Consider the following 27,121-nt stretch of genomic DNA (forward strand, 5'->3'; position numbering starts at 1 on the left):
CTGCAGGGCACAAGGCGAGGACAAGCAGGAGTCGCTTGAGGGAAGACAACCCATTCATACCGGGCTGCTGGCTGCATATTGTTCAACGATGGAATGGTTAGAGCAAAACGCTTGGTGTCATCGGAATGCAAAGGTATGCAATCGTTTTCCGGCCTGAGACTGGACGGCGGACTTGTCCACCCCTGCTCGATGGGGGTTGGGACCCACACTTGCGGCCGAGACAGCGGGTCCCTTTTCGTCCCAGTGCTAGTGTTTTCGGACAGCCCCTCCCTCTTTTCCTCTTTTACCTCCCCTTTTCGTTGTGAACACTCGTGAGCACGGTGGCCAGATCGCCCACACACCCAACAACGGACACGGCTGTTTTCGATCACAGGTTCCCTTTTCTTGGAACAATCATGAGCTACGTGACCACGCTGTCCACAACGAAAACAACCTCCAGGATGAATCTGGAGAGCAAACACCTGGAGGGCAGATGTGACCCCAACCATCTGCTCACTGAGAGCAGCAGCAAGAGGCTGCATCTCCTGAGCCTTGCCAAACGCACATCTGCGAGCAATCAGCTCGCCTGCGCTTGCAGAAGCTGGAAGCGCTGCAAGAGCGGCCTTGAACTCAGGTAGAGCTCCCGTTCTTAAGCATTCTCTCAAAACAACATCTTGCGCTTCCGGTGGTAAATTACTGCTCGCCACAGCTGTCTGCACTCTATCTGCAAAGTGCCCAAAGTGTTCCTCAGGTTTTTGCCGAATATGGAGATAACTGGGAGTCTGGCTGACTACAGCATTCATCTGCTCTAATGCTCTACGGCCCAAATCAGCAGCGGCAATCAGCACAGGCTGCGGCAGCAACAGCTGTTCCTGCGGAGTAATCCACCTCCCCCGTCCCAACAATGCTTCCCCAGGCATACCATGTAAAGGATCCTGGGGATTCACCCATGCACGCGCCATTAACACTTCACCTTCCTCTTCTAGCAAAGACTCAAACATGGGTACCTGCGCTGCCGTCAGGCAGGCTCGGGCAACCTGCTGCCAATCAAACATCAGGGGCCCTTGGAAGGCCACCACATCCAACAAAACCTGTGTCTGTGGGCTAGAGAATCCCCCATCATGTACAGCCTTTTTTAACTGTTGCAGCATCTTATAATCTACTGGCTGCCACTGATGTCCTTGAGACCCCGCGAAAACAGGATAGCACCCTATCCGCACAGGACTTGGCGTTATTTCACAACCCGAGAGAAGACATTCTCGCGCGCTAATAGTCCATTTTTCTCTTGCCTTTTGCACCTCCTCGCGGATGTGCATCAGCTGCCGTGGGGTAGCCTGTCTAGGATCCTGAGACTCCTCATCTGTTGAACTCTCACTATCCACTCGTTCTCTCTTTTGGGACGCAGCACCCGACGGAATGGGAACGCGACGCACAGACGATGGTAGGGGCTTCTTCGAAAAAAGCTCCACCCGCGCTTCCCCCCCCTCCCGCCCTGGAGGCTGCATACAGCGGCGGCCAGAGGGAACCTGAAAACTCCGGCACCTGCCTGGATGCCACCCCTGCCCCTTCAGGACCCCCGGCAGGGAACAGAATAAGGGAGCCCTTCTTATTTACCCCCCAAAAGGACCCATCCGATGAAGTATGTATGGTGCTCCCTTCCACCTGAGGAGCACTATATGTTGCTATTCTTTCACGATCCAACCGAACTCGCAGGGGGGCCACAAAAGGTTTCCCACCCTCTTCTTTCTCCTGCTCCACATTATTTTCATCCCCCGATCGAGCCTCCTCCTTCTCCTGCCCTGACCCTTCCTTTAGATTGTTTTTTATCGGCAGCTCCATAGGAGCCTGCTTATTCTCACTGTCCCCATTGGACAAAAGCATACGGTGCACAGTAGCCCACAGGCATGCCTCGTTGGCTACCTTTTCCAAAACCGCTCGCACCGACCCATAGGTCGGTAATAAAGTCTGCGCCTCTTTGTTCCCGATGCAAGCGCTGTCACATAAATCCCGTCCCACTGCTTCTAAAGTAGCCTGTCTCAGGCAATGGACAGGAGACCCCGCCAGATTCCGGCGTGTCGCCCAAAACAAGAGGGACCGAATGTCCTTCTTTTGTAAAGTTATTCCTACTTCCTTGGCCAAGGATTTTAAAGTACTCACCACCTCATCGACTCCAGGCCCCATGGTCACCCGCGTACCTAGCACGTATGAACCGCGCCTAACTCGCTCCAACCAGTTGCACGTCGGGGTTCGTATCACGTCGGGGTCACCATATGTAGGATAACCCGACCGAAAGCCCCGGGACAAACGGACACAACGACCAGCTTTCTGTGCCGTAAGCCAATTTATTACTGCGTAACATTATCTTATATAGTGTCAAAGCGTCCCACCCAGGAACCCAGGACCCCTCCCACTGTGCTCGCAGGCACCCCAGACCCCTCCTTTCGTGCACGCAGGCACAACCCAGAATAATCCCACAATACACATACTGTGTGAAGAACCCACACATCTTTGTACTGTAGAATACCTTACCTTCAGGTAGTTTCATCTGATTTCCACACACATTCCTACAAAGAGACATACACACTCTCCACCATGGTCAGCACTCCATGCTCTGTTATTATATTTAATTCCAGAGTGAGATAAAATGTTGATCCTTCTCAGGTCTCTCTACATGGTGCCGTCTTTGTACATCTGTTTTGTATCTCACTTGGTTGTCTGCTTGCCGATTTTAAATCTCTGGGTTTGCTTAATTGGTCCTCCTATAGAAGCGGTTCCTTGCATCTGGTTGTCTTCACCGCCTTTGGAATGTTTTCTGTTCCCTCTGCGCCCTTTTAAAAATGGGAGGAATCAGACCGTGAATGGTATTCAAAATGTCATCATACTTCTGATCACAATGCAGTGGAGTGATCGTTGTCTCTGTTGTGCCCACTCATAATTCCTTGCAAAATCAGTTTGCCTCTTTTTATTTTGTCTTTTGCTATGACTGCTGAGCTGTGAGCTGATGTTGTCATGCAGTTATCCAGAACATGTGGAAGACCTTACTCCTGACCAGTAATTGTCAGCTTAGTGTCCACCCTTCTGTATGTGACACTGCGTTATGTTCCCCTAAGTGCCTCTTTTTAAGTGTACTGAATTTTGTACGCTATTTTTAAATGTCTGTCTGTTTGGTGCCATTAAAGCCTTCTCTGGGTTCTTAGGCAACAGTCATTGCCCTAACTGCTTGGAATGGTATTATTTCATCAGGAAGCATTGCACACCTTCCTGCTCAGCACCCCTTCATGTTGCTTTATGGATAGCTTCGGCAGCACAGACCACTCACAGAGAACTCTTCCTTCATTCTATGTCTTTGGGGATTATTTAGACAGGTTAGAAGGTTCCTTCTTATCCCATGGCTATCTCTCTCTGTCAAAGCCTTTGTTGGGAGATCTTGCTGAAAGGGGAATCCCCATGGGTTTTATTGGATGGGTCTACCCATCCACATGCTTATCTACCCTTTCAAAGGGTTCTGTGCTGATCCCGATATAAGATGGACTTGAACTTAACAGGGTTCATCTCTTTGGAAGGGCACAACAGTCTTTACAGTCCCCCAACTCCATCTGACCATATTAATGAAGCAAACATACTGGAGGCTAAAGAACACCTTATATCAGCTTCCCAACAAAACATAAACTCTGTCAATTATCAGCCCTCCACAAATCTGCCTTCCAAAGTGGCCAGCTAAAAGAGCAGTTCAAACCTGACATTGTCTAGGTTAACTGTTATGTTGCTTGCTGCAAAACTGGAAGGCAATTGAGGTGCTGTATGGGCAAACATAACACCAGAGGTTTGGGACTAAACCGTAAGTAGGCCGAACTGGAAGGAGTAACTATCAGGAACTACTATTGTGATTTCTCTGCCTTTGAATTGCCACTTGCAATCTTGCCCCAGTCACTAAGTGATATAGAAGGGATGAGCCATTGGGAAGCAGGTGACAGAAAGCTGTACCGTGATGTTGGTATACAGAGGCTATAACCAAAGCTGTGCCCAAAAACAAATGATGACAGAGACCTAACCAGTAAAAAGAGAAGCAGATGAGAGCTAATGCTCATGGTGACCATGTGAAGTAATCTACAGACTTTATTCCCTATGTATGCAGGGGGCTACAAATCCCAGTTATGGAAAAAGTGACAGAGGGTTCACATTTTGTGCACCCCTCAGGCCACTTTGCTGCCACGTGACATCTTCACTCTTCCTCTTCTATCTTCTTGCCGTGAAACTCCCGGCTCTTTGCTCGGAGCTTGTTGACCTGTGACTCTGCAATGTCAGCCCGCTCCTCGGCTTCCTCAAGCTCGTGCTGGATCTTGCGGAATTTGGAGAGGTTGACATTGGACAGCTCCTCCTGTGTGGGGAGAGGGACTTGGTGGTGAGGAGCCTGGGGCAGGGGTTTCACTCCTCATGTGCCTGGGCCTCGAAGGGCTGTGGTGAAGCACAGGCCTCCCGTCTCCTATCTACCACTGCTGACCCAGAACCCTCTCAAAGACCTCATCATCCTCCCTTATTGAGGACCTCACTGTGACAAACTGCACCGGTATCGTGTCACTCTTGAGGAGCAATTTTGTCACGTGGTCTTCTCATTTTGTGTGCTTATTCTCCCACTACTCGGTGCCCAATTTTCCATGTGGTTTATTAGGTTGAGAAAGACTCAGAAACCCTGTGCTGTTACCAGCGTCAGAGATTCATGAGCTTCTCAGTCAATGGACGAGGCCCTTGGGAATTTTGGTCTGACTTCCTGAATCAAACAGGTGGCAGGATAACCCTTGGTTCATCCCTGAGTGCAGCATGCCCAGAAGAAGGCGAGGCCTGCTGACACGGGAAAGAACCACATGGTCAAGACTGTTATGTCTTTGGAGTTACTTTCATGCCTCTTTCCTTGTATTCGTGCTCATCTCAATGAGTGTGCTGCTCCGACGGAAGGGTGCGCATGGCCATTCTCCAAGCAATACTTACAGCCTCCTCAGCTTGTCTCTTGTAGGATTTCACCTTCATCTGCAGCTTGTCCACCAGATCCTGGAGCCTGAGAATGTTCTTGCGGTCTTCCTCAGACTACAGTGGTTGGTAAGAAGGAAAGAGAGAGAGTTGGTTTCCCCACACCACCAGAAAACACGTGTTCTTGGAGTTCATGGAAAAATGCTTTGGCTTTCCGTGAGAAGGGTGTGTCAGCACAAAGATGCCTCTTGCCTTACCTGGTAGGTCAGCTCCTTCACCCTCCTCTCGTACTTGCGCACACCCTTCACGGCTTCAGCACTGCGCTTCTGCTCAGCATCTACCTCCCCTTCCAGCTCCCGCACCTGCAATGAGAAGCTCATGTTTGGAGCTTTCCAGGTGGCTCCCTTCATGACATGCTCCCTTGTGCACAAATACCAGCCCTACGCACCCTGGCCTCCAGCTTCTGGAGTTGCTTCTTGCCTCCCTTCAGTGCCAGCTGCTCAGCCTCATCCAGACGGTGCTGCAGGTCTTTCACCGTCACGTCCAGGTTCTTCTTCATTCTCTCTAGGTGGGCACTGGTGTCCTGCTCCTTCTTCAGCTCCTCTGCCATCATGGCTGCCTGGAGAGGCAAAGCAGCAAAGCCAGGGTGGGGCCAAAGATATTTTGGGGGAGGATACATCCACCATCCTCAGTGACAGAGTTCCCCAACTCACATCTGTGATGGCCTTCTTGGCCTTCTCTTCAGCATTGCGGGCTTCCTGGATTGTCTCCTCCATTTCACCCTGAATTTGCACGATGTCTGTTTCCAGCTTCTTCTTGGTGTTGATCAAGCTGGTGTTCTGTGTAACAGGAAGGATAGGATTTGTACTGTCAGATCTAACACCTCCACATCAAGAGTTGAGAGTGAGAGTAACGTTTATGAAAGTATTTAATTCAAAGGTCCTCTTTAGAGCCCTAGCGGCAAACCAGACATGGGTGCCTGGCTGGACTGGTCATGTCACAGCTTTGCTCTTCAAATACGTACACAGCAAGATGCATAGCAACAAGCAAGACACATAGCAATCTCGTTCTATGTTATCTCCTGTGGGCGGGATTCATATCCAGCAAAGTATCTGACCTGGGTATGGAGGAGCTGCACACGCTCGCTTGCATCCAGAAGCTCCTGCTCAGCCACTTTCCTTGACCGCTCTGTCTGCTCCAGGGCTGCCCGCAGCTCCTCAACTTCAGCCTGTAAGAGGTTTGCTCTGCGCTCCACCATGGCCACCTGTTCCTTCAGGTCTTCCTGCGTCCTGAGAGCATCGTCCAAGTGTATTTGAGTATCCTGTAAGAGAGGAAAGAGAGATTATGAGGTGGCTGATCACTGCAGCACTGTTGGACAGAGACATCAGAGACATTTCCTGCTCTTTTAATAAATTATTTGTACAATTACAATGTTGGTGTAACATGAGGCAAGATAGATGCCTACGTGCACATACTTTGCTTTATACCTTTAGCACTGCCTGTGTGTTTCTCAGGTTCTTTTGTGCCTCTGCAGCCACACGGTTGGCATGGCTCAGCTGGATCTCCATTTCATTCAGGTCTCCCTCCATCTTCTTCTTCAGCCGCAGGGCTTCGTTCCTGCTCCTGATCTCAGCATCCAGGGTGCTTTGCATGGACTCCACAATTCTGAGGTGATTTCTCTTCAGCTGGTCGATTTCCTCATCTTTCTCTGCGATCTTCCTGTCAATCTCAGACTTGACCTGGTTGAGCTCCAGCTGGAGGCGCAGGATTTTCCCCTCTTCGTGTTCTAGGGAGGCCTGGACAAGTTAGTAGGAACTGTGAGTAAACTATGGCTTGCTTTCTAAGTAATCTCTAATACAATACCGCATGAAATACAGTTTGTCTTTCTTGCCACATCTGCAGATTTCTGCTCCCATTCTTTCAGTCTGGACACCATTCATTAGCACTGTGTACCTCAGCTTCCTCCAGGGATGCTTGGATTTCAGATTTCTCCTGCTCAATCTGCTTCTTGACTTTCTCCAGCTCGTGGATCGCCTTTCCTCCCTCTGCAATCTGCTCCGTGAGGTCAGAAATCTCCTCTGTAGGGAAGGGTGAAACAAGGCATGGTCAGACATAGGGCATAAAGGGAAAGGCCCTGACGCACCAGGCTGACAGGTCTCTTCTCATCACTGCGGGCACTCACCCGTGTGGAGTGGTGGGTAGACAAGCTTGGGGGAAAGCCTGGCCAGCAGCAGAGGGCTAGGGACTTACGCTGCAAGTTCTTGTTCTCACGCTTCAGCGTTTCCAGGTGGTCCAGGGACTCCTCATAGGCATTCTTCATCTTAAACAGCTCCGTGCTGAGAGAGCGAGACTCCTTCTGGGAAGCTTCCAGCTCAGCCTGTGTTTCCTCGTACTTCTGCTTCCACTCTGCCAGGATCTGAGGAGCAACAGGGTGTGAGTATGGATGTGATGATTGTGAGGAGATGCCCTGCCCAGGAAGCACAGGGCCAGAGGCCAGAATACCTTGTCAAAGTTCTTCTGCTTCTTGTCCAGAGCTGCGCAGGCAGCATTCGTTCGCTCCACATCAATCATCAGGTCTTCCACCTCGTTCTGCAGCCTCTGCTTTGTCTTTTCCAGGGAAGCACATTTGGCGTTGACAGCTTCAACGTGTTCCTCTGCATCCTGCAGGCGCTGTGCCAGCTTCTTCCTGGGAGGAGATGATCACAGCTTCAGGTTAGAGAGTAAAGGGTAGCCAATTTTGTAAGATTCACAAGAGGGCACTTGCCTGCTTAGGGGACTTAGTGCCTTGAGCTGTCCACAGTATTTATTCTGTCCAAGGCAGCATGCCACCTAAAGGGCCTATCGCATCTCTGCCCTAGCACCAACTGAGTATTCAGACTGCCTTAGCTCTTCTAACTCCCTAAGGGTAAGGTTGTCCTTCCAGTCTGAACTTTTTCCACAGCACGCTTTTCATCTTTCTCCCTCTCTGCCCTCTACCACAAAGAGAGTATATTGGTGCCTTCATCCCATTCCTATCTTGACCCATCTTCAAAGACTCCTTCCAAATACCCTTACCAGTCTCAGTCTTCTCTACCCAATCAACATCCCACTTCCCACATACTTGGCCTCCTCCAGCTCCTCCGTGCGCTGAATAGCGTCCGTCTCATATTTGGTTCTCCACTGGGCTACTTCACTGTTGGCTTTGGACAGGGCACGCTGCAGCTCACCCTTGGCTTCCTGCTCCTCCTCATATTGTTCCCGGAGCAAGTCACAGTCGTGGCGAGCAGATTGCACAGCGTGGGCTAGGGCATTCTTGGCCTGTGGGGACACTGGGATTAGCAACCTGGACGCACATCTTGAGATGAATCTTGACGATTAAATTGTCATGCACAGGAGAACTGCCCCAGGGAAAGGGCGGGTAAACTCTGATGAGAAAAACGTATAGCTGGGAGATGATGCATCCCTCATAAACGAGTGCTAGAGGATTAGGATGCGTTAGTGAAAGGTGGCCAGGGGACACTGATCTCTTGTTTCTGTAAATGTGCCTACAGATCTGTGTCCATACTGTCTTGGAGGGCATCAGAATCTCATTAAGGGCTTGTGGATGACTTCCTCTAGCATCCAAATCACTATGGTTCCTTCTCTGTATGTTGTGATGAGTATAACTCATGCATTTCTGGGTGATGTGGCTTGCAGGAAGTAGGGTACTTCCAGACCTTTATTTCTTCCTCTAGATGTCTCTTCAGTTCCTCAATCTGTTGGGTAAATCCCTGCTTGCCCCTAGACAGCTGAGAAATCAAAGCATCCTTTTCTTCCACCTGGCGTGAATATTCACCTGGCAAGTGAAAATACACAAATAAATAAAGTTACACTAACAGTAGAATCATAGAATCATTTAGAAAGACCCAACAGATCAGCAAGTCCAACCATGCTGTAACACTATACTACCAAGTTCACCACTAAACATTTTTCTGAGCATCACATCCATTCATCTCTTGAACACCTCCAGGAATGGAGACTCTACTACTTCCCTAGGCAGCCTGTTCCAGTGCCTAACCACTCCTTCCACAAAGAAATTCCTCCTGTCTTCTAATCTAAACCTCCCCTGATGCAACTTGATGCTATTTCCTCATGTCCTGTCACTTGTCATCTGAGGAAAGAAACCAGCACCCACGTTGCTACAACCAACTTTCAGGTAGTTGTAGAAAGCCGTGAGGTCTCCCCTCATCCCTCTTTTCTCAAGACTAACCAAACCCAGTTCCCTCAGCTGCTCCTCACATGTCTTGCATGTCTTGTTTTCCAGTCCCTTCACCAGCTTCTTTGCTCTTCCCTAAACATTTTCCAGGAGCTCAGTATGTTCTTTGTAGCGAGTGGCCCAAATCTGAACACAGTATCTGAGGTGTGGTCTCACCAGTGCCAAATACACAGGGACAATTGCTTCCCTAGACCTGCTGGCCACACTGTTTCTGATACAGGGCAGGATGACATTGGTGCCCATCTGGGCACACTGCTGGCTCATGGTAAGCCAGCTGTGGACAAGCATCCCCAGATCCTTTTCTGCTGAGCAGCTTTCCAGACACTCTTCCCCAAGCCTATATTGCTGCACTTGGTAGTTGTGACCCAAATGCAGCACCCGGCACGTAGCTTTGTTGAATACCACACAATTGGTTGCAGCCCATTGATCTAGCCTACCCAGATCGCTCTGCAGAGCCTTCCTATCCTCAAGCAGATCAACATTCCTGTCCAACTTGGTGCTGTCTGCAAAATAACTGAGCATGCACTCAGTCCCCTCAACCAAGACTGTTGATCAAAATGTTAAACAAAGCCGTCCCCAATACTTAGCCCTGGAGAACACTGTAATCTGGCCCTGGTTGCTTTGAGCCGTTAGCCCAATTCTTGCTTTGCACCATGGCGTATCCTCCTGATTTGCAGGTTCTGCCATTGCACCTCAGGACTGAGGATGTCTCACCTGTTTCTGTCTGCAGACGAGCTCTCTGAGTATTGAGGTCATTGATCATGCGCTGATTCTGCTCCTCCTTAGTTTTAATCTCACTCAGCTGGTCTTCCAGAGTGCGGCACATCTTCTCCAGATTTGACTAGGTATCAAAAACAAGGAAGGAGAGGAAATGAACTCCTGGACTCTGTCTAATTCTCACAGCAGGATTCCTATAGGAGAGTGTGACTAGTAGATTCAGGCTATGTGCTGTACCTTGGCCCTGTGAATTCTACTGCAATTCTTTACCTTGGCTTTGGAGACAGACTCCATGTTACTGGCCAAGTCATCTATCTCCATCTTCAGCTCACTCTTCTCCTTCTCCAGCTTCTGCTTGACTCGTTGCAGGTTGTCGATCTGCTCCCCAAGCTCAGCTGTGCTGTCTGCGTGCTTCTTCCGCAGGGCGGCAGCTGTGGCTTCGTGCTGCAGCGTGGCCTCTTCGAGGTCGCGGCGCATCTTCTGAAATTCTGCCTCACGCTTCTTGTTCATCTCAACCTGAGCTGCTGTAGCCCCACCTGCTTCTTCCAGGCGCTCGCTGATCTCCTCCAGCTCCCTGGAGAGGTCAGCACGGTGCTTCTCTGCTTTTGCCCGAGAGGTTCGCTCTGCCTCAATTTCCTCCTCCAGTTCCTCGATACGGGCCTGGGGAAAATGCAAGACCCCTCATACCCGTGCCCTCAGATGTCCTTCTGAAGGGCTGAAGGGAAGGACCAGAGTCTTGCCTGCAGCTCCTTGATCTTCTTCTGCAATTGCATACCCAGGGCTTGCTCATCTTCAATTTTGCTCTGGATCTGGCTGATTTCAAAGTCTTTCCTTTGCACAAAGCATACAGAAACACAGCGTTAACATCCAAATAAAACTACCTAATAAATGCACCTGACCCACACTCAGGTGTCTCACAACCACACTTACTTCTTCAGTTTCTCATCCAGCTGCTGCTTATCATTTTCCAAATCCAGTATGCTATCATGGGACAGCTTCAGGTCTCCCTCAAGTTTCCTCTTAGCCCTTTCAAGGTCCATGCGCAGTTTCTTCTCTTGCTCCAGGGACCCTTCCAGCTAAACACAACAACACCATTAATGCCAGGCAGGTTGAACTCCATACCTGTCCTGTCTCGCTGGAGGCACATGTGCTTACATCATCCACTTGCTGCTCCAGCTTGGTTTTAGCTTTGGTCAATGTATTGACTTTGTCCTCTTCGGCCTGCAGGTCATCCAGTGTCTGCTGGTGGGCCTCTTGGAGGGCTTTCTTCTCTTTTGTCAGTTTGGCAATGGTCTCATCCAGGGATGCCATCTCCTCTGTGAGGTTTTTCACCTATATAGTGGACAAAATATTTAATATTCAGTCAAAAACTTGACTGCTGGTGCAGTGTCCTGGTTTCAGCCAGGAGAGCGTTCATTTCCTAGCTCTTATGGTGTTGTATTTCAGATCTAGGATGAGAATAATGTTGATAACACACTGGTTTATGTTGTTTCTGGGCAGTGTTTGCACCAAGTCAAGGACTTTTTAGCTTCTCATACTTCACTGCCAGTAAGGAGGATGGGGGTGTGCAAGAATCTTGGAGGGAGAGAACCAGGAAGGTTAACCCAAACTAGGGGGATGCCAGCCTAATATGGGAGGTATCTATCCCTTCTCCCTTTGTGTGACTCTCCATGTGTGTACCTTGTTTTCAGTGGCATGTTTTTCCTTCTCAACTTTAGCCAAGGTTAACTCCAGGTCATCAATATCTTTCTTCAGCTCTGAACATTCATCCTCCAGTTTCCTCTTCTTGGCTGTCAGCTCAGCATTGATTTCTTCCTCATCCTCAGCCCGTTCTGTCACCTCCTTAATTTTGGCTTCCAGTTGGATTTTGGTTTTGATGAGCTGGTCACACCTTTCCTCGGCATCAGCCAAGCTGTCTGCTTCCTGATGGGGAGACAGAGATTTTTGAGGGTTATAACGTTTTGAAATTTCTGTTGTGTTTTCTTTTTCTCTCAAAGACCTAGTATTTAATAGTTATTACTTTTTTTTTTAAATTTAGTCATCATGATCATCATCATATTTGGGTAGCCAAGATTTTTCCATTTGTGGGAATAATACAGTGAAGAAAGTAGTGTTTTTCTTGGAGTTAAGAAACTGCTTGTTCCTGACTGAAGTTGAAGACCAAGGATCTGTGTGTGTGAAGGTAATCTAGCCTTATAGTGTATCTGTGTTTAGGTGAAGTGGGTCCTTCTAAGTGTTGCCTTTAGACTGTTACATGGGCAGACAGCTTTGAAAGTTGAACACATGGAGATGCCTCCCTTTCAAGTCAGACAAAGGTGTCTGCTGCATATTACCTGTTGGCTAGCACTACTTGGCTCTTTTCTGAGGACAGCAGGGCTGCTGAGTCTCCTATAACACTTAAAGTTATCCTCACTGACTGACAGAGAACTTGTTGTGCCCCTGACAGTGTTCACAGTTACTCAACTTTAGAGTAACTTTGAATGTGTGACTTTTTTCAATTGTAATTTAGTCAGCTTCCTGTAAGTCTCTTCTTGGGTGAAAAATGATATCTGTCTGTATAACGTTTTTTCTCAGGAACAAATAAACAGTGACACTCACTGCCTGCACTTGGAGCTGAAGGTCATTTTTTTCTTGCAGCAGGGCCACCATTTTCTCCTCCAGTTCTTTCCTCTTTGCCTCAGACTTTTCAAGCTCTTCCTTGGTTTTCTCAAACTCTTCTTTCATGTTGGCCATCTCCTTCTCAGATTCTGCACTCTTCAGCAATGGCTTGATTTTGAAGAACAGCTTCATCCAGGGCCAGTGCTTGACATTCATGAATGCACGAACGTTGTACTGGATGCAGAAGATGGACTCCCTGATATAAAATTTGCATAGGTATTACATGCCTTGGGTGTTACAAATTTAGACTCAATTAATTTTACAGAATCACAATATCATGGAATTGTAGGGATTGGAAGGGACCTCAAGAGATCATTGGGTTCAACCCCCCTGCCAAAGCAGGTTCCCTAGAGCAGATTGCCCAGGTAGAAGTCCAGATGAGCCTTGAATATCTGCAGAGAAGGAGACTCCACAGCCTCCCTGGGCAGCCTGTTCCATTGCTCTGTCACCCCCACCGTGAATTTCTTTACATGTTATTTATTAACAGTAATAATAGTAAACTAAATAGAGTAAACTAAATAGATGGGAATATTTACCTCCTTTCCACCATTCTACGATATTCCACTCTCATTAGGAAACCTCTGCACCTGGCCTGCGTGCGTGTGATGATTTCTGCCAGCTTATCATCTCTCATCTCCTCCAGGAGTCCCAGCAACCCAGCTTTGAAGAATACCTTAAGAAAGGAAATTGTCAACCTATCACTGTCAGGTTAGATAGAACAGAGGTACAGACGCATTCCTTATTCTGGAAGAGACCTTAATGGCCTTGACCAGCCTCATGTAAGCTCTCCTCCCAAATCTATTCCCATGGGCCTAGGAACTTCTTGAAAACTCAGCTCTAGGCGCCTTCAGTCCCTGCCTGAACCATGTTGTAGAACTACTTGTTTCCCATTCAGCCATAGACTCACCCATGCCTCTGCCTGGCTGTGGTAACCTGTAATATGTCAACTGTAATATGACCTGCAGACTGATGTTAGACCTTTTTCATTGCTATGGATCCATCCAGGAATTACTGGGTAGTGCCTGACCCTTATTATCCTACCTAGACCTGGCCCGGAGCAATCTCTAAAACCTCAGTCATGTGTAGCGGAGGTACATAGTCTTTGAGCACAGGACTTGTTTCTACCTTGGTGTGACCAAATCTGTACTGAGTGTGGTCCACATCGATGGACCCAAGGAGCTTCTCTGAAGCCTTCTTGCTGTCCATGAACTGTCCCTCTGGAATAGCACTGGCATTAAGCACTCTATACCTGTAGGAGAAAACAGAACATGAAGAAACAACTATTGCCAATACCACCACTGCAAATAAACCCCACAGCCTTCTCAGCTACATCGGACTGGCCATATGTACTAGGGACAGCCCACCCTTTCAGGACAGTGTAAGTGACGTTTCCATACTGTTAATTCAAAATCTGGGAGAATCATAATCCTCAAGAACATGAAGAAATAACCATGGTTTAAACCACCACTGCAATCGAAAACCACAGCCTTACTGAATTAGTCTAATTCCTGAAGGTAGTTCATGTTTCCAGAACAGGATATGGAGATTTCTTTTACTGTAATTTCAGAGTTCAAGATAAACCTAAACCTCAGCAATATCATCACATCATCATGAACAGATAGTGAAACATTTCTATATTACTACTTAGTACCAACATAAAGTGTACTGTTTCATATACATTAGGGTATCTTGGTCCAAATGAGCAGAAAGGTGGAGCACTCTTACCTCTGTTTGAAATCAGCATACAGGACTCTGCTGGGGAATCCTTTCCTGCAAATCCTGATCCCTTCTAGCACACCATTACACCGCAGCTGGTGTAGCACCAGTTCATGTTCCATGGCACCTAACAAACACCATAATTACTGTTTGACACACAGGAGAAGAACTCCTTTGGCTCAAATTTTCCTGCTGTTGGGTTCCCCTCACCTGGTGTTTTTGTTTCATTTGGAATGATGCAGCGTACAAAATGGGGGTGAGTGCTTCTCAGGTTAGCCATTAGCTTGTTTAAATTCTCCTGTGAGATCATAAGATGAATTATTATTAATTGTAAGTGCTGCATGCTTAATAGTGTATTTATCAAACTGAGTGTTTCTGGATGCAGACCTGTCTTCTCTACAACACCTTATAGAACTCCCAAAGGGAAAGTCAGAAATTGAAAGCTCCCAGCTTTATTGGTTTCAAAGTTTCTTCATTGAATAATAATTAATATTATTTTTTAATATTATTTTTTTCTTAATCTCCTCATATAAGTACACAGCTGCCATCTTACAGTTTTCCTTCCAGATAGTATATCTTGCAAAAGATAATTGAACATTTTAATTTATAGATACTGATGATCAGGGCTCTTTGCTCAGCCTAACTATTATTTGTTTTGGTAGCTGATTTCATAGAATATTCATTGAATGCTTTGGGTTGGAACGGACCTTAAAGATTATCTAGTTCCAACCCCCTGTCATGGCAGGGATATCTCTCACTAGATCAGGCTGCTGAAAGCCCCATTCAACCTTTCTGTGAACAATTCCAGGGGTCAGGTATCCACAACTTCTCTGGGCAACCAGTTGCAGTGCCCCACCACCCCCATGCAACTTGTGAAGAATAAAATATTTGAAATACTAATACTAATACTAATACTAATACTAATACTACTACTAATAATAATAATAATAAATACTCTTGGAGAAACTGGAAGTCGAGAGTCGAGGGCTAGGACAGCTACATCTCTTGCTGGGCTAAAAACTGTCTGGATGGCCAGGCCCAAAGAATAGTGGTGAACAGAGTGAAATCCAGCTGGCGACCGGTCATCAGTGGTGTTCCCCAGGGGTCAGTGTTGAGGCCCATCCTCTTTAACATCTATATTGATGATTTGGATGAGGGAATTGAGTGCACCCTCAGTAAGTTTGCAGACAACACCAAGCTGGGACGAAGTGTCAGTCAGCCAGAGGGTAGGAAGGCCATGCAGAGGGACCTGGACAGGTTGGATCAATGGGCAGAGGCCAATGGGATGAGGTTCAACTTAGCTTAGTGCTGAGTCCTGTACTTTGGTTGCAACAACCCCATGCAGTGCTACAGGCTCGAGGGGAGAGTGGCTCGAAAGCTGTGCAGAAGAAAAGGATCTAGGGGTGTTTGTCGGTGCTCACCTGAACATGAGCTTGCAGTGAGCCCAGGTGACCAAGAAGGTCAATGGCATCTTGGCTTTATATCATGATACTATGATTCTATAATTCAATGATTCCATGATTCATAGTAAAGAATTGCTTTCTTACATTTAATCTAAATCTTTCTTTTTGTTTAAAACCATTACTCCTTGTCCTCTACATGCCCTTGTAAAAATTCTCCCTCCATCTATCTTATATGCTCACATTAATTATTGAATGGCTGCAATAATGCGTACCTGAAGCCCTCTCTTCTCTAGGCAAAACAACCCCAACCCTCTCATCTTCTATTCACAGAAGTGTTGCAGGCCTCTAACAATTTCTGTGGCCCTCGTCTGGTGTAGCTATAACATGTCCATATCTTTCCTGTGTCTGGGGACCCAGAGCTGGATGCAGTATTCCAGGTGGTGTCTGAGAAGGGTGGAATACAGGGGGAGAATCACATTCCCTGAACTGCTGAGCACACTTCTTTTGATGCAGCCCAGGATATGATCAACTTTCTGCACTGAAAGCACAACTGCTGGTTCATATTCAGTTTTTTATCCATGATTACCCCCTAGTCCTCCTCTGCAGGGCTGCTCTCAGTCCACTCATAGCACAGCCAGTATTTATGTTTGGGATTACCTCGACACAGTTACAGGACCTTTCACCTATCCTTCTTAAAATTCATGAGGTTAATGTGGACCCCCTTATCAAACCTGTCCAGATCCTTCTGAATAGCATCCCTTCTTTCTATTGTGTCAGCTCTACCACTCAGCTTGGTGTCATCTGCAAACTCACTGAGGGTGCATTCAGTTCCATTATGTCTTTACTAAAAGACATTAAATGGCACTGGTCCCATTCCAGACCCCCGAGGGACATCATTCAGGGCTAGTTTGTTTGGATAAATAGGTTTTGTTTGTTTGTTTGTTTTAATTGGAAATGAATAGTTGTGGGACCTAAATAAATAATGGTGTTAGGAGTAGTTCAGTCTCACTAAATATATCAACCTGAGCCAAGTTGAAACCTTGAAAATAACTGAAATCTGCCCACAGAATGCATTAACTAGAAAGCAATTTAAAATCCACTCACTTTTCCATTGAAATTAATAATTGCCCTAGAATCTTACAATCTTGTCTTTTTTTTGTTGTTTTTATTTTTTAGTTTTTTTTTTTTTTTAGTTTTTCCTTTGATGCTTGATGTATTATCTTTTATTTTATAATATAATAAAAATAAGTGTGGGAAAGTTCTCTGATGCTTACAGAGATACTGAAGAAGTTCCTCCCATTCATTATTCATTCTCAGTCTAAGTAGGTGAACTTCACCCTTTTCCAAATTTTATAGAACCAAGAGCAGATAAGAGAAAAATGAAGGCAGACAGTTAGAAGAAAAGAATGAAGGATGCAATATAAATAGCTTTTTTTTGGAGAAAAAGGACTAAAGAAATTACTTAAGGAGTTCCAGGAGGGTGACCATAGCATTCTGTCTCCAGAAATGAAAGGAAGACCAGACATACATTATAGTAGAGGTTTCGTGGCATTTTAAGGTTTTGCTTCTGAAGTGCCAAACATGACAAGACCAAAACTGAAAAAGACCTTTCAGATTCATAATGAGATTGCTTTCTTTCTTCGGACAGAGAACAAATACTGTACTTACACGGAAAAGAGCTGAGACTGTCTGGAAAGAAGAACCCTTCTTCTTGCCACCCTTCTTGCCACCACCACCAGCAGCCTCTTCAAAATTGGAAAAAAAATAAAAATAAAAATTAATCTGAAGTCAGAATCAGAATATTGCCTTAGAGGTTCATCAATATTCAGTATGAAAGTATGAAACATGAACTGTAGAGAGATTACCAGCTTCACCACCATAGGCTGCAAAGAGTAAGGCCAGTGTCTTCAGAGATGATTTCTGGTACAACCCAATGACAGTTTCATTCAGGGGGTCCTTGTTCTTCTCAAGCCAGCCAGAGATGTTGTAGTCCACTGTGCCAGCATAGTGCACAAGTGAAAAGTGGGCCTCGGCCTTGCCTTTGGCAGGCTTGGGCTTCTGGAAATTATTGGACTTCCCCAGATGCTGGTCATAGAGCTTGTTCTTGAAAGAGGTGTCAGTTGCTTTGGGGAACATGCACTCCTCTTCCAGGATGGAGAAGATGCCCATGGGCTGGAAGACAGCAAAAGAGGTAATAGAGAAAGATCTATATCAGTGTGGAGATATGCTGTGAGGTTCAGCAGTACCTGTATGTTGTGGGTAGCATCTCAGTCTGGATAAGAGTCTAAGTTGGCTGGGAGTGGTTCTCAGCCAGGAAGCTTATTTGTGCCTGCCCTTGTCTTCCAGCAGCCCGTCTTCACTAAACTGGAAAGAATATCTCTCCACTTCAGTTTAGAATGGGCAGAGGGAGAAGGGTTGGACGGAAATATAATTGGGAAGATAGCTACAAGAGGCCTGTTGTCTTGGGAAATCAGACTAAGCAACACTTATTTCCCAAAATGGTGTGTGGAGTTCTGCTTTGAATTTTCAGGAGAAAAAGGAAAGGAGACAGACTCCAGCTTGTTTCAAAGAATTCTTTTGGTGGGAGTATGGTCTACCTTTTCCACACCCGAAGACAGGGTGGTGCAGGACTGGAGACAAAGATTTATATCTAGCCTTCCTAATTTCTCTGCTCCACACTAAGATAAATTTCACTGCAAAATGCTTTGTTTGACTGAAACTGACTGTCTGGTCCCAAGTTCTTTCCCATCTGAATCGGGCTCAGAAACATCTCAAAATTCCAAAATATATCATACACTTGAGTGGAAAAGGTACCTTTTCAATGAGTTCAATGCAGGCAGCCAGGTCCATCCCAAAGTCAATGAATTCCCATTCGATTCCTTCCTTTTTATACTCCTCCTGCTCCAGCACGAACATGTGATGGTTGAAGAACTGCTGCAGTTTCTCATTGGTGAAATTGATGCACAGTTGCTCAAAGCTGTTGAACTGTTCAAAGCAAGGAAAGTTGCATAGGTTCTCAAGGGGCAGCAATGACCACAGGGTTTTGTTAGTGTTCTACTGATTCTTTTTGAAGTTCCCCAGTACAGAATCACAGAATTGTCTAGGTTGGAAGAGACCTCAAGATCACCTAGTCCAACCTCTGGCCTAACACTAACAAGTCCTCCACTAAACCATATCACTAAGCGTCATTTAAACCATATCACCTAAACGTCTTTTAAAGGCTTCCATGGACGGTGACTCAACCACTTCCTGGGCAGCCCATTCCAATGGGCCTAACAACCCTTTCGGTAAAGAAGTTCTTCCTAATACACAACCTAAAACACCCTTGGTGCCACTTTAGCCCATTCCCCCTCGTCCTGTCACCAGGCACATGGGAGAATAGACCAACCCCCACCTCGCTACAGCCTTCTTTAAGGTACCTATAGAGAGCAATAAGGTCGCCCCTGAGGCTCCTCTTCTCCAGGCTGAACAAGCCCAGCTCCCTCAGCTGCTGCTCATAAGACTAGTTCTCCAGACCCCTCATCAGCTTTGTCACCCTTCTCTGGACTCTCTTGAGCACCTCCATGTCTTTCTTGTAGCAAGGGGCCCAAAACTGAACACAGTACTCGAGGTGCGGCCTCACCAGAGACGAGTACAGGGGGACAATCACTTCTCTAGACCTGCTGGTCACACTGCTTCTTATACAAGCCAGGATGCTGTTGGCCTTCTTGGCCACCTGAGCACACTGCTGGCTCATGTTCAGCCAACTATCAACCAATACTCCCAAGTCCTTCTCTACCAGGAAGCTTTCCAACCACTCATCTCCCAACCTGTAGTGCTGCTTGGGGTTGTTGCACCCCAGGTGCAGGACCCGGCACTTGGCCACTTTGAACTTCATACAGCTGGCCTCAGCCCATCAGTCCAGCCTATCCAGATCCTCCTGCAGAGCCTTCCTACCCTCAAGCAGATCGACACACGCACCTAACTTGGTGTCATCTGCAAACTTACTGAGGGTGCACTTGATCCCCTCATCCATATCATCGATAAAGATATTAAAGTGGACCGGCTGAAGTACCGAGCCCTGGGGAACGCCACTAGTGACCGGCCTCCAACTGGATTTGACTCCATTCACCACAACTCTTTGGGCCCGGCTATCCAGCCAGTTTTTAACCCAACGAAGCATAAGCCAGTCCAAACCATGAGCAGCCAGTTTCTTGAGGAGAATGCTGTGAGAAACAGTGTCAAAAGCCTTACTGAAATCAAGGTAGACCACATCCACAGCCTTTCCCTCATCCACGAAGCGTGTCAGTTTGTCATAGAAGATCAGGTTCGTCAAGCAGGACCTGCCTTTCATAATCCCATGCTGACTGGGCCTGATTGCCTGGTTGCCCTGCAAGTGCCAGGTGATGACACTCAAGATAATCTGCTCCATGAGCTTCCCTGGCACTGAGGTCAAACTGACAGGCCTGTAGTTCCCCGGGTCTACCCTCTGGCCCTTCTTGTAGATGGGTGTCACATTTGGTAGCCGCCACTTGACTGGGACCTCCCCCGATAGCCAGGATTGTTGATGGAAATGATGGAAAGCAGCTTGGCCAGCTCCTCCGCCAGTTCTCTCAGTATCCTCGGGTGGATCCCACCTGGCCCCATCGACTTGTGTATATCCAAGTGCCGTAGCAGGTCGCTAACCATGGATAGTGAGTATCCATTTCTTCATGGATAGTGAGGGCCACATTCTGCTCCCCATCCCCTTCCAAAGCTCAGGGTACTGGGTATCCAGAGAACAACTGGTTTTGCCGCTAGAGACTGAGGCAAAGAAGGCATTAAGCTCCTCAGCCTTTTCCTCATCTTTTGTCACTAAGTTTTCACCCACATCCAGTAAAGGATGGAGATTCTCCTTAGTCCTCCGTTTTGCGTTGATGTATTTGTAAAAACATTTTTTGTTGTCTCTAATGACAGTAGCCAGATTGAGCTCCAGATGAGCTTTGGCCTTTCTAATTTTGTCCCTGCACAACCTCGCAACATCCTTATAGTCCTCCTGAGTGGACCACCCTCTTTTCCGAAGATTATAAACCCTCTTTTTTCTCCTAAGCTCAAGCCACAGTTCTCTGTTCAGCCAGGCCGGTCTTCCTCCATGCCGGCTCGTCTTTGGGCACGTGGGGACAGACCACTCCTGCACCATTAAGATTCCTTTTTGAAGAGTGCCCAGCCTTCCTGGACTCCTCTGCCCTTCAGAACCGCCTCCCAAAGGACTCTGCCAGAAACACTACACATAACCATTATGTAACGGCATACATTTCCTTAGCAGGACTTCTATTGTAAAACAAACAAACAAACAAACAAACAAATAAGGTGTCTTTGCAGGACTTTCTTCTTATTATTGTTATTCAAATCAGTCTACAGGGAAAAGTTCCTTTTTACTGTGCTACGCAAAAGCAGATCCTTCAATAAGCTTAGCTGCTGCACCATGGAGGTGTCTCAGCTCTCTCACCTCCTCCAGAATGGACACTTGTTCAGTGTCCCACCCAGGAATTTCTCTGCCCTCAAATCAAGACTCCAGGAGTTTCTTTGATATCACACAGAAGCCCTAGTATCAGGACTGCATTCACAACACAGGAAACATGCTGTGGGGTTTCCCACAGCACTTCCTTTTCCTTGACTATTCCAAAAAGAAATCTGTTTCTGAGACCTCATGATCTCTTCCTGTCCCTTCCATAACTATGATGCCAGATCTTCGTTACTCACATCAAAGATCTCAAAACCGGCAATGTCCAGGACACCAATGAAGTACTGTCTGGGTTGCTTGGTATCCAGCTGTTGGTTGATGCGAATAACCATCCACAAGAACATCTTTTCAAAGACAGCTTTTGCCAAGGCACCCACTGCATTGTTCACCTAGAACAGAGAAAAAAGTACTGGACATACCTTCGAGGGCAGCAGAAGAGTGCTCGTTCTTTTTTGAAGCCATCTTTATTTACCTGTTCGACAGTTTGACCTTTTGTCACAAATTCATTCCCAACCTTCACTCGAGGGTAACACAGGGCTTTGAGCAGGTCAGCTGAGTTCAGGCCCATCAGGTAGGCAGCCTTGTCAGCCACTAAAGAGGAAGAGAGAGAGATAAAAGCATTTATCATTGGACAATGGCAAGAATTTGGTCAGTGTGAGCAGCTCTGATATTCACTTTTCTAGAAATGGCAAAGTATTGGTCCGGTTTTACTGAGAAGGTCTAGAAAGGAAGAAGGATTATGGAAACAAATGCTGGACTTTTTTGAAAGCAAGAACAGGCATGGCTTGAGTAGGAACAGCTTGATCCAGAAGCTCCCAGAAGCACTCCAAAAGCCTGTTTCCTCTCCTGTTCTGTGACAACTGAATTTCTGCACAGCAAAGAATACATGGTATATTTGGTGAAAAATCTGTTAGTACATCATGGTGACATAGTGGTCGAATGTTTAACTGAGTGAGAGAGACCCTGTGCTAAAGTACCAATTTTCAGGCTGGGTACTTTGGAGAAGTATCTGTTGGATAAGAGAATGGTACTTCCCATGACTGGGGATGCACCTCTGCAATTAGACAGCTAACAAACAAGGATGCTTTTCCTAATTTTTCACTAGCTGAATTTTCTGGTACCTTCTGTGCCATCTGGCTCTGCCTGCTCCTCTCGCTGTTTCTGCTTGAACTTCAAGTTGCCATAGTGCATGACAGCCCCTGTCAGCTTGTAGATGGCAGTCTTTTCATCAGCAGTGAAACCCAGGATGTCAATGGCACTCTGTAGTAGAAACAGTCAAATTAAATATGTCTTGAGTAAGTCACCCTGCAAGACATACAGCTGATATCTTTTTTCTGTGTTACTCACATCTGTAGCCATGAGCTCCTCCTGGTCATCAATACTGGGAACAGTGACCTCACCTTGACTCACATAGTGGAAATCATATGGGTTGGTGGTAATGAGAAGCATGTCTGAAAGCAGGAAGAAGAAGGACACAGGCTTAATTCTTTCAGCTAGGTAGTAGAGGGAACAGCTGCTCAGCAATCTTCCCCAAAAAGATATATTGATCCTTCCTACCAATCAGCTCTGGCTTCTTGTTGGACATGATCTGATAAAATATGTGGTAGCTTCTTTCTGCCTTGAGCTGGAAAGTGACTCTGGACTTCTCCAGCAGATCTGGCAAAGCAGGAAGAAAGAGCTAGGAATGAGACAGCACACAGAGGTAGGAATTTAGGAAGGGATGTGATCATGCCAGGATGTCACTTACAAGTTTCAATGTCAGCAGAAGCCAGTTTGCCTGTGGCCCCAAAATGGATTCTGATGAATTTGCCCTGTTGAGGGGGAAAAGAAACACTTCAGCCTGGATGGATTCTATTGACATCTTCTTAACGTGTAATACCACTAGGTGCATCACTTGTCTTGTAATGGGAGGGAGGGATTTTGTATGAAGCATCAACTCACAAAGCGCGAGGAGTTGTCATTCCTCACAGTCTTGGCATTTCCAAATGCCTCCAGCAGTGGGTTGGCACTGATGATTTGATCCTCAAGCGTTCCCTACAGGACAATAAATATTCAGTGTTTTGTTTCACTTGCAATTATAGGCTGATTGTTCAGTCTTTCTTCCTGACTCACCTGCATTTTTCCAGGCTGATCCTCCTTCTTCTTCTCCCCACTAGCTGCAATTGTTGCAAAGTACTGGATGACACGCTTTGTGTTCACAGTCTTCCCTGCACCAGATTCTCCACTGTCAAAGCAAACAGAGAAGCAAAGAGGGTGTGGTCAGGCAGCATGTCCCCTGGCACAGGGCAGCCCCAAAACTGACCTTAGCAGGTGTGTACATACGTGATCAGGATGGACTGATTCTCACGGTCTGTGAAAGAGGCAGAAATAAAGATGTTGTTAGTAATACAGAACTCACAGTGTAAGACAAATATAAATAGTACTCTTCGATATCTAAGGTACTATGTACAGGAAGCTTGAGGGAGATAAATACCTTCTGTTCTCCATTGTTGAATTTTACAATGCTTTTTTCAACTCCTAGGTATTCATTTAAACTCTCTTTTGAGGCAGTGAAACTGGGTATATCTTCTTCTAAATTTTACTTTTTCTTATATTAGATTGAGTATGACATAAATAGTGCTGTAAGTATTCCTGTTAGGTTCCCTTAAGGAAATTCTGTTCCTCAGAGAAGTCTGTATTATAGACATTGGAACAAAATATTAGTATGAAACAACTCCCTGTAGAATTTAAAGACATCACCTAGTATTTGTGTGTCATTTGAAGTTCCCAGAAAGTATGACTATAGGCTTATACACCAGGGAGTCCTTAGTGTAAGAATCTAAGATTCTCAAATTTCTTTCCACATCTCTTTAACAAAATTAGCTTCCCCTTTCATGTACCAAGCAATTCAAGTCAATAAATGTCTGCATCAAAAGAATTCTGTTTCCCCTCTTACCAAAATCCTTTTTTTTTTTTTTCATTTTTCTCTTTCCTCAGTAACCTCTAAGTTCTAAAAGTGTAGAGATTTAATTATACTTTTCTTTTCTTTTCTTTTCTTTTCTTTTCTTTTCTTTTCTTTTCTTTTCTTTTCTTTTCTTTTCTTTTCTTTTCTTTTCTTCTCTTTTCTTTTCTTTTCTTCTCTTTTCTTTTCTTCTCTTTTCTTTTCTTCTCTTCTCTTTTCTTCTCTTCTCTTTTCTTCTCTTCTCTTTTCTTCTCTTCTCTTTTCTTCTCTTTTCTTCTCTTTTCTTCTCTTTTCTTCTCTTTTCTTCTCTTTTCTTCTCTTTACCCTTCCCTTCCCTTCCCTTCCCTTCCCTTCCCTTCCCTTCCCTTCCCTTCCCTTCCCTTCCCTTCCCTTCCCTTCCCTTCCCTTCCCTTCCCTTCCCTTCCCTTCCCTTCCCTTCCCTTCCCTTCCCTTCCCTTCCCTTCCCTTCCCTTCCCTTCCCTTCCCTTCCCTTCCCTTCCCTTCCCTTCCCTTCCCTTCCCTTCCCTTCCCTTCCCTTCCCTTCCCTTCCCTTCCCTTCCCTTCCCTTCCCTTCCCTTCCCTTTCCTTTCCTTTCCTTTCCTTTCCTTTCCTTTCCTTTCCTTTCCTTTCCTTTCCTTTCCTTTCCTTTCCTTTCCTTTCCTTTCCTTTCCTTTCCTTTCCTTTCCTTTCCTTTCCTTTCATTTTCTTTTTTGTTTTCAGTGGTGAATTCAAAGGAATTAATTCTTTCCAAAGGGGGGAAGAATATTTCTATATAATTTTGGCTGTTTTTTTTTTGTTTGTTTGTTTCAGATTATTTCTGTTCATTCTTGGTTTATTTCTGTCTTTGCAAGTCTTATTTTAAAGACACTAACCAGTAGGAAGAATGAAGAAAGCATGTGTGAAATAAAATGCTAAATTACATGTCATTCATGAATTCCATTCATGAATTCAATTGATGAATTACTTGTCATTCATGTTACAATGCTAAAAAGTGGAAAAGGAGAGGAAAAAAATCTTTCTTTCCCCCCCCCCCCCCCCCCCCCCATTATTCAGGGGATTTATTTAGTACAGTCAGAATTATTATTTTGTGATGTTTAGTTACATCCCTCTTTAAAAGTAGTTTATAAAACTACTGTGGATTCATGAATCTTTGATTCTCTTCAGAGAACTGCAGTTTCACTGCAAGGATTCTAGTCCATTCTGGTCAAGTTAGCTTCATGCATGAGAAGAACCAAATCCATGATATGGGAGTATTAGCTAACAGCTAATTGGAAATGAACACCTAGAATCATAGAATCATAGAATCATAGAATATCCTGAGTTGGAAGGGACCCTTAAGGATCATCAAGTCCAACTCTTGACACCGCACAGATCTACCCAAAAGTTCAGACCATGTGACTAAGTGCACAGTCCAATCTCTTCTTAAATTCAGACAGGCTCGGTGCAGTGACCACTTCCCTGGGGAGCCTGTTCCAGTGTGCAACCACCCTCTCTGTGAAGAACCCCCTCCTGATGTCCAGCCTAAATTTCCCCTGCCTCAGCTTAACCCCGTTCCCGCGGGTCCTGTCACTGGTGTTAATGGAGAAAAGGTCTCCTGCCTCTCGACACCCCCTTACGAGGAAGTTGTAGACACCTTTATCATTGTTTCTGGAAAGTGCAACTTTGCTGAGATCCTGGCTCCTGTTCTTTCCCAATAAGCTATAAATATCAGAATAATACTTGAAATGAGCGTTTGGGTTTTTTAATCTATGTTTTCATGAGGCCAAAAAAACCAACAACTTAATCTATAATACACTATTTAGAAAGATTGCTTAAATTGTCAGAACATATTTGTGGGTCATGCCATACTACAAGCAAATGAGATTCAGATAATGAATAGAGGACAATATTTGTTTTATCTGACCCAATTTGTCTCATTACTTGGTCTTCAGTGTTATTTTTTTCAGTGGCCTTGATTACATGCTATCAATTAGACTTCAGAAAAAAGTTAGGAGAGTATTGTGTCCCAAGCACAATACCAACAAATGTTAAAATAACAATTAATTAAAGATTCATGCAGAGGTTTACTTCTCTACCCTGACTGATTAAAAAAAAAAAAAAATCTAAACAAAACAAACAAAAACAAAACAGCAACAAACAAACAGCCACAACAACAAAGAACAAAAAATTTCCATAAAGAAATTGCCATTTTCTCACCAGTCAGCATGAACTGATAGGCGTTGTCAGAGATGGAGAAGATGTGTGGAGGGGCCTCCTGGCGCTTTTTGCCTCGGTAGGCCAACACCACCTCTGGGTTGTACACCGGCAGCCACTTGTAGGGGTTGACAGTGACACAGAAGAGACCTGAGTAGGTCTGCGAGGAAGGGAGACAGCACGTTGGCTTCTACTCAGCCTGGCACAGCAGGCCTTCCAGCTACCCAAAGGAAGAGAGCTGCTGGTACTTACGTAGATCATCCAGGCTGCATAACGCTCTTTGAGGTTGTACAGCACAGCAGGTTCGTGGAGGTGGGTCATCATGGCCATGTCCTCAATTTTATCATACTTGGGAGGGTTCATGGAGAAGATTTGATCTTCCTTCACGGTCAGAGTCTGCCAAGAAAATGAAAGATCAGTGTATGTCAGCTTACAGCCCAGAGTGGGAATCAAATGGTGTCTTTCAGCCTTGTTTTTCACTCACCTCTCCACCTTCAGTCTTGACAGTGACTTTCCCTGATTCTTTGCTCTGGATTGTTCCTTTTACAAAAGATTCCTTTGGATGTACCACAAAGACTGATGTCTTGGCATCGAAAGGCTTGTTCTGGGCCTCAATTCTTTCCTTTTCTGACTTTCGGAGGTAGGGAGCTGCCTCCCCAAAGGCAGCCATCTCAGCATCTGGAGAAGCCATGTCTGCACTTACACAGGAGGCAGGCAGAAGAGTACTCTGTAGAAAAGAAGATATATTGAGTATGTGAGTAAACAGCATTCTGTAGAAGAAAGAAAATCTTTCACACTTCCATCCCTTCAAATATTTTAGTAGGTATAAACAA

The 27,121-nt window shown here is 45.8% G+C and overlaps 1 protein-coding gene across 1 annotated transcript; it reads right to left on the reverse strand.

Annotated features, from left to right (window-relative positions):
- Positions 1–4,063: 4,063 nt before the first annotated feature.
- On the reverse strand, positions 4,064–26,994 carry LOC311421046 (myosin heavy chain, skeletal muscle, adult). Its single transcript, XM_084492570.1, has 38 exons — positions 26,773–26,994; positions 26,541–26,684; positions 26,292–26,448; positions 23,477–23,504; positions 23,267–23,378; positions 23,096–23,188; positions 22,902–22,965; positions 22,712–22,810; positions 22,502–22,605; positions 22,276–22,414; positions 21,627–21,745; positions 21,394–21,543; positions 18,487–18,657; positions 17,538–17,844; positions 17,341–17,417; positions 14,480–14,567; positions 14,279–14,396; positions 13,679–13,802; positions 13,090–13,226; positions 12,494–12,749; positions 11,576–11,818; positions 11,051–11,227; positions 10,826–10,971; positions 10,636–10,726; positions 10,166–10,555; positions 9,893–10,019; positions 8,640–8,758; positions 8,045–8,241; positions 7,447–7,630; positions 7,195–7,360; positions 6,898–7,022; positions 6,432–6,740; positions 6,062–6,265; positions 5,658–5,783; positions 5,393–5,563; positions 5,202–5,306; positions 4,966–5,061; positions 4,064–4,357 (listed from the first exon to the last, which is right to left on the reverse strand). Exons 1-38 carry the CDS (start codon positions 26,977–26,979, stop codon positions 4,202–4,204), a joined length of 5,826 nt encoding a protein of 1,941 aa, XP_084348696.1. The 5' UTR covers positions 26,980–26,994; the 3' UTR covers positions 4,064–4,201.
- Between the last annotated feature and the right edge of the window lie 127 nt (positions 26,995–27,121).

The sequence above is a fragment of the Aythya ferina genome (genome assembly GCF_964211825.1).
Source record: "Aythya ferina genome assembly, chromosome: 18".
NCBI classification, from domain to species: domain Eukaryota; kingdom Metazoa; phylum Chordata; class Aves; order Anseriformes; family Anatidae; genus Aythya; species Aythya ferina.

Coding starts and splice junctions, on each gene's coding strand:
- LOC311421046 (XM_084492570.1), bottom strand. CDS start 26,979: ATGGCTTCTCCAGATGCTGAGATGGCTGCCTTTGGGGAGGCAGCTCCC. Junction 13,227..13,678: donor ACAGATTTGGTCACACCAAG/GTAGAAACAAGT, acceptor TCCTTTCTTAAG/GTATTCTTCAAAGCTGGGTT. Junction 10,727..10,825: donor CTGGATGAGAAACTGAAGAA/GTAAGTGTGGTT, acceptor CTTTGTGCAAAG/GAAAGACTTTGAAATCAGCC.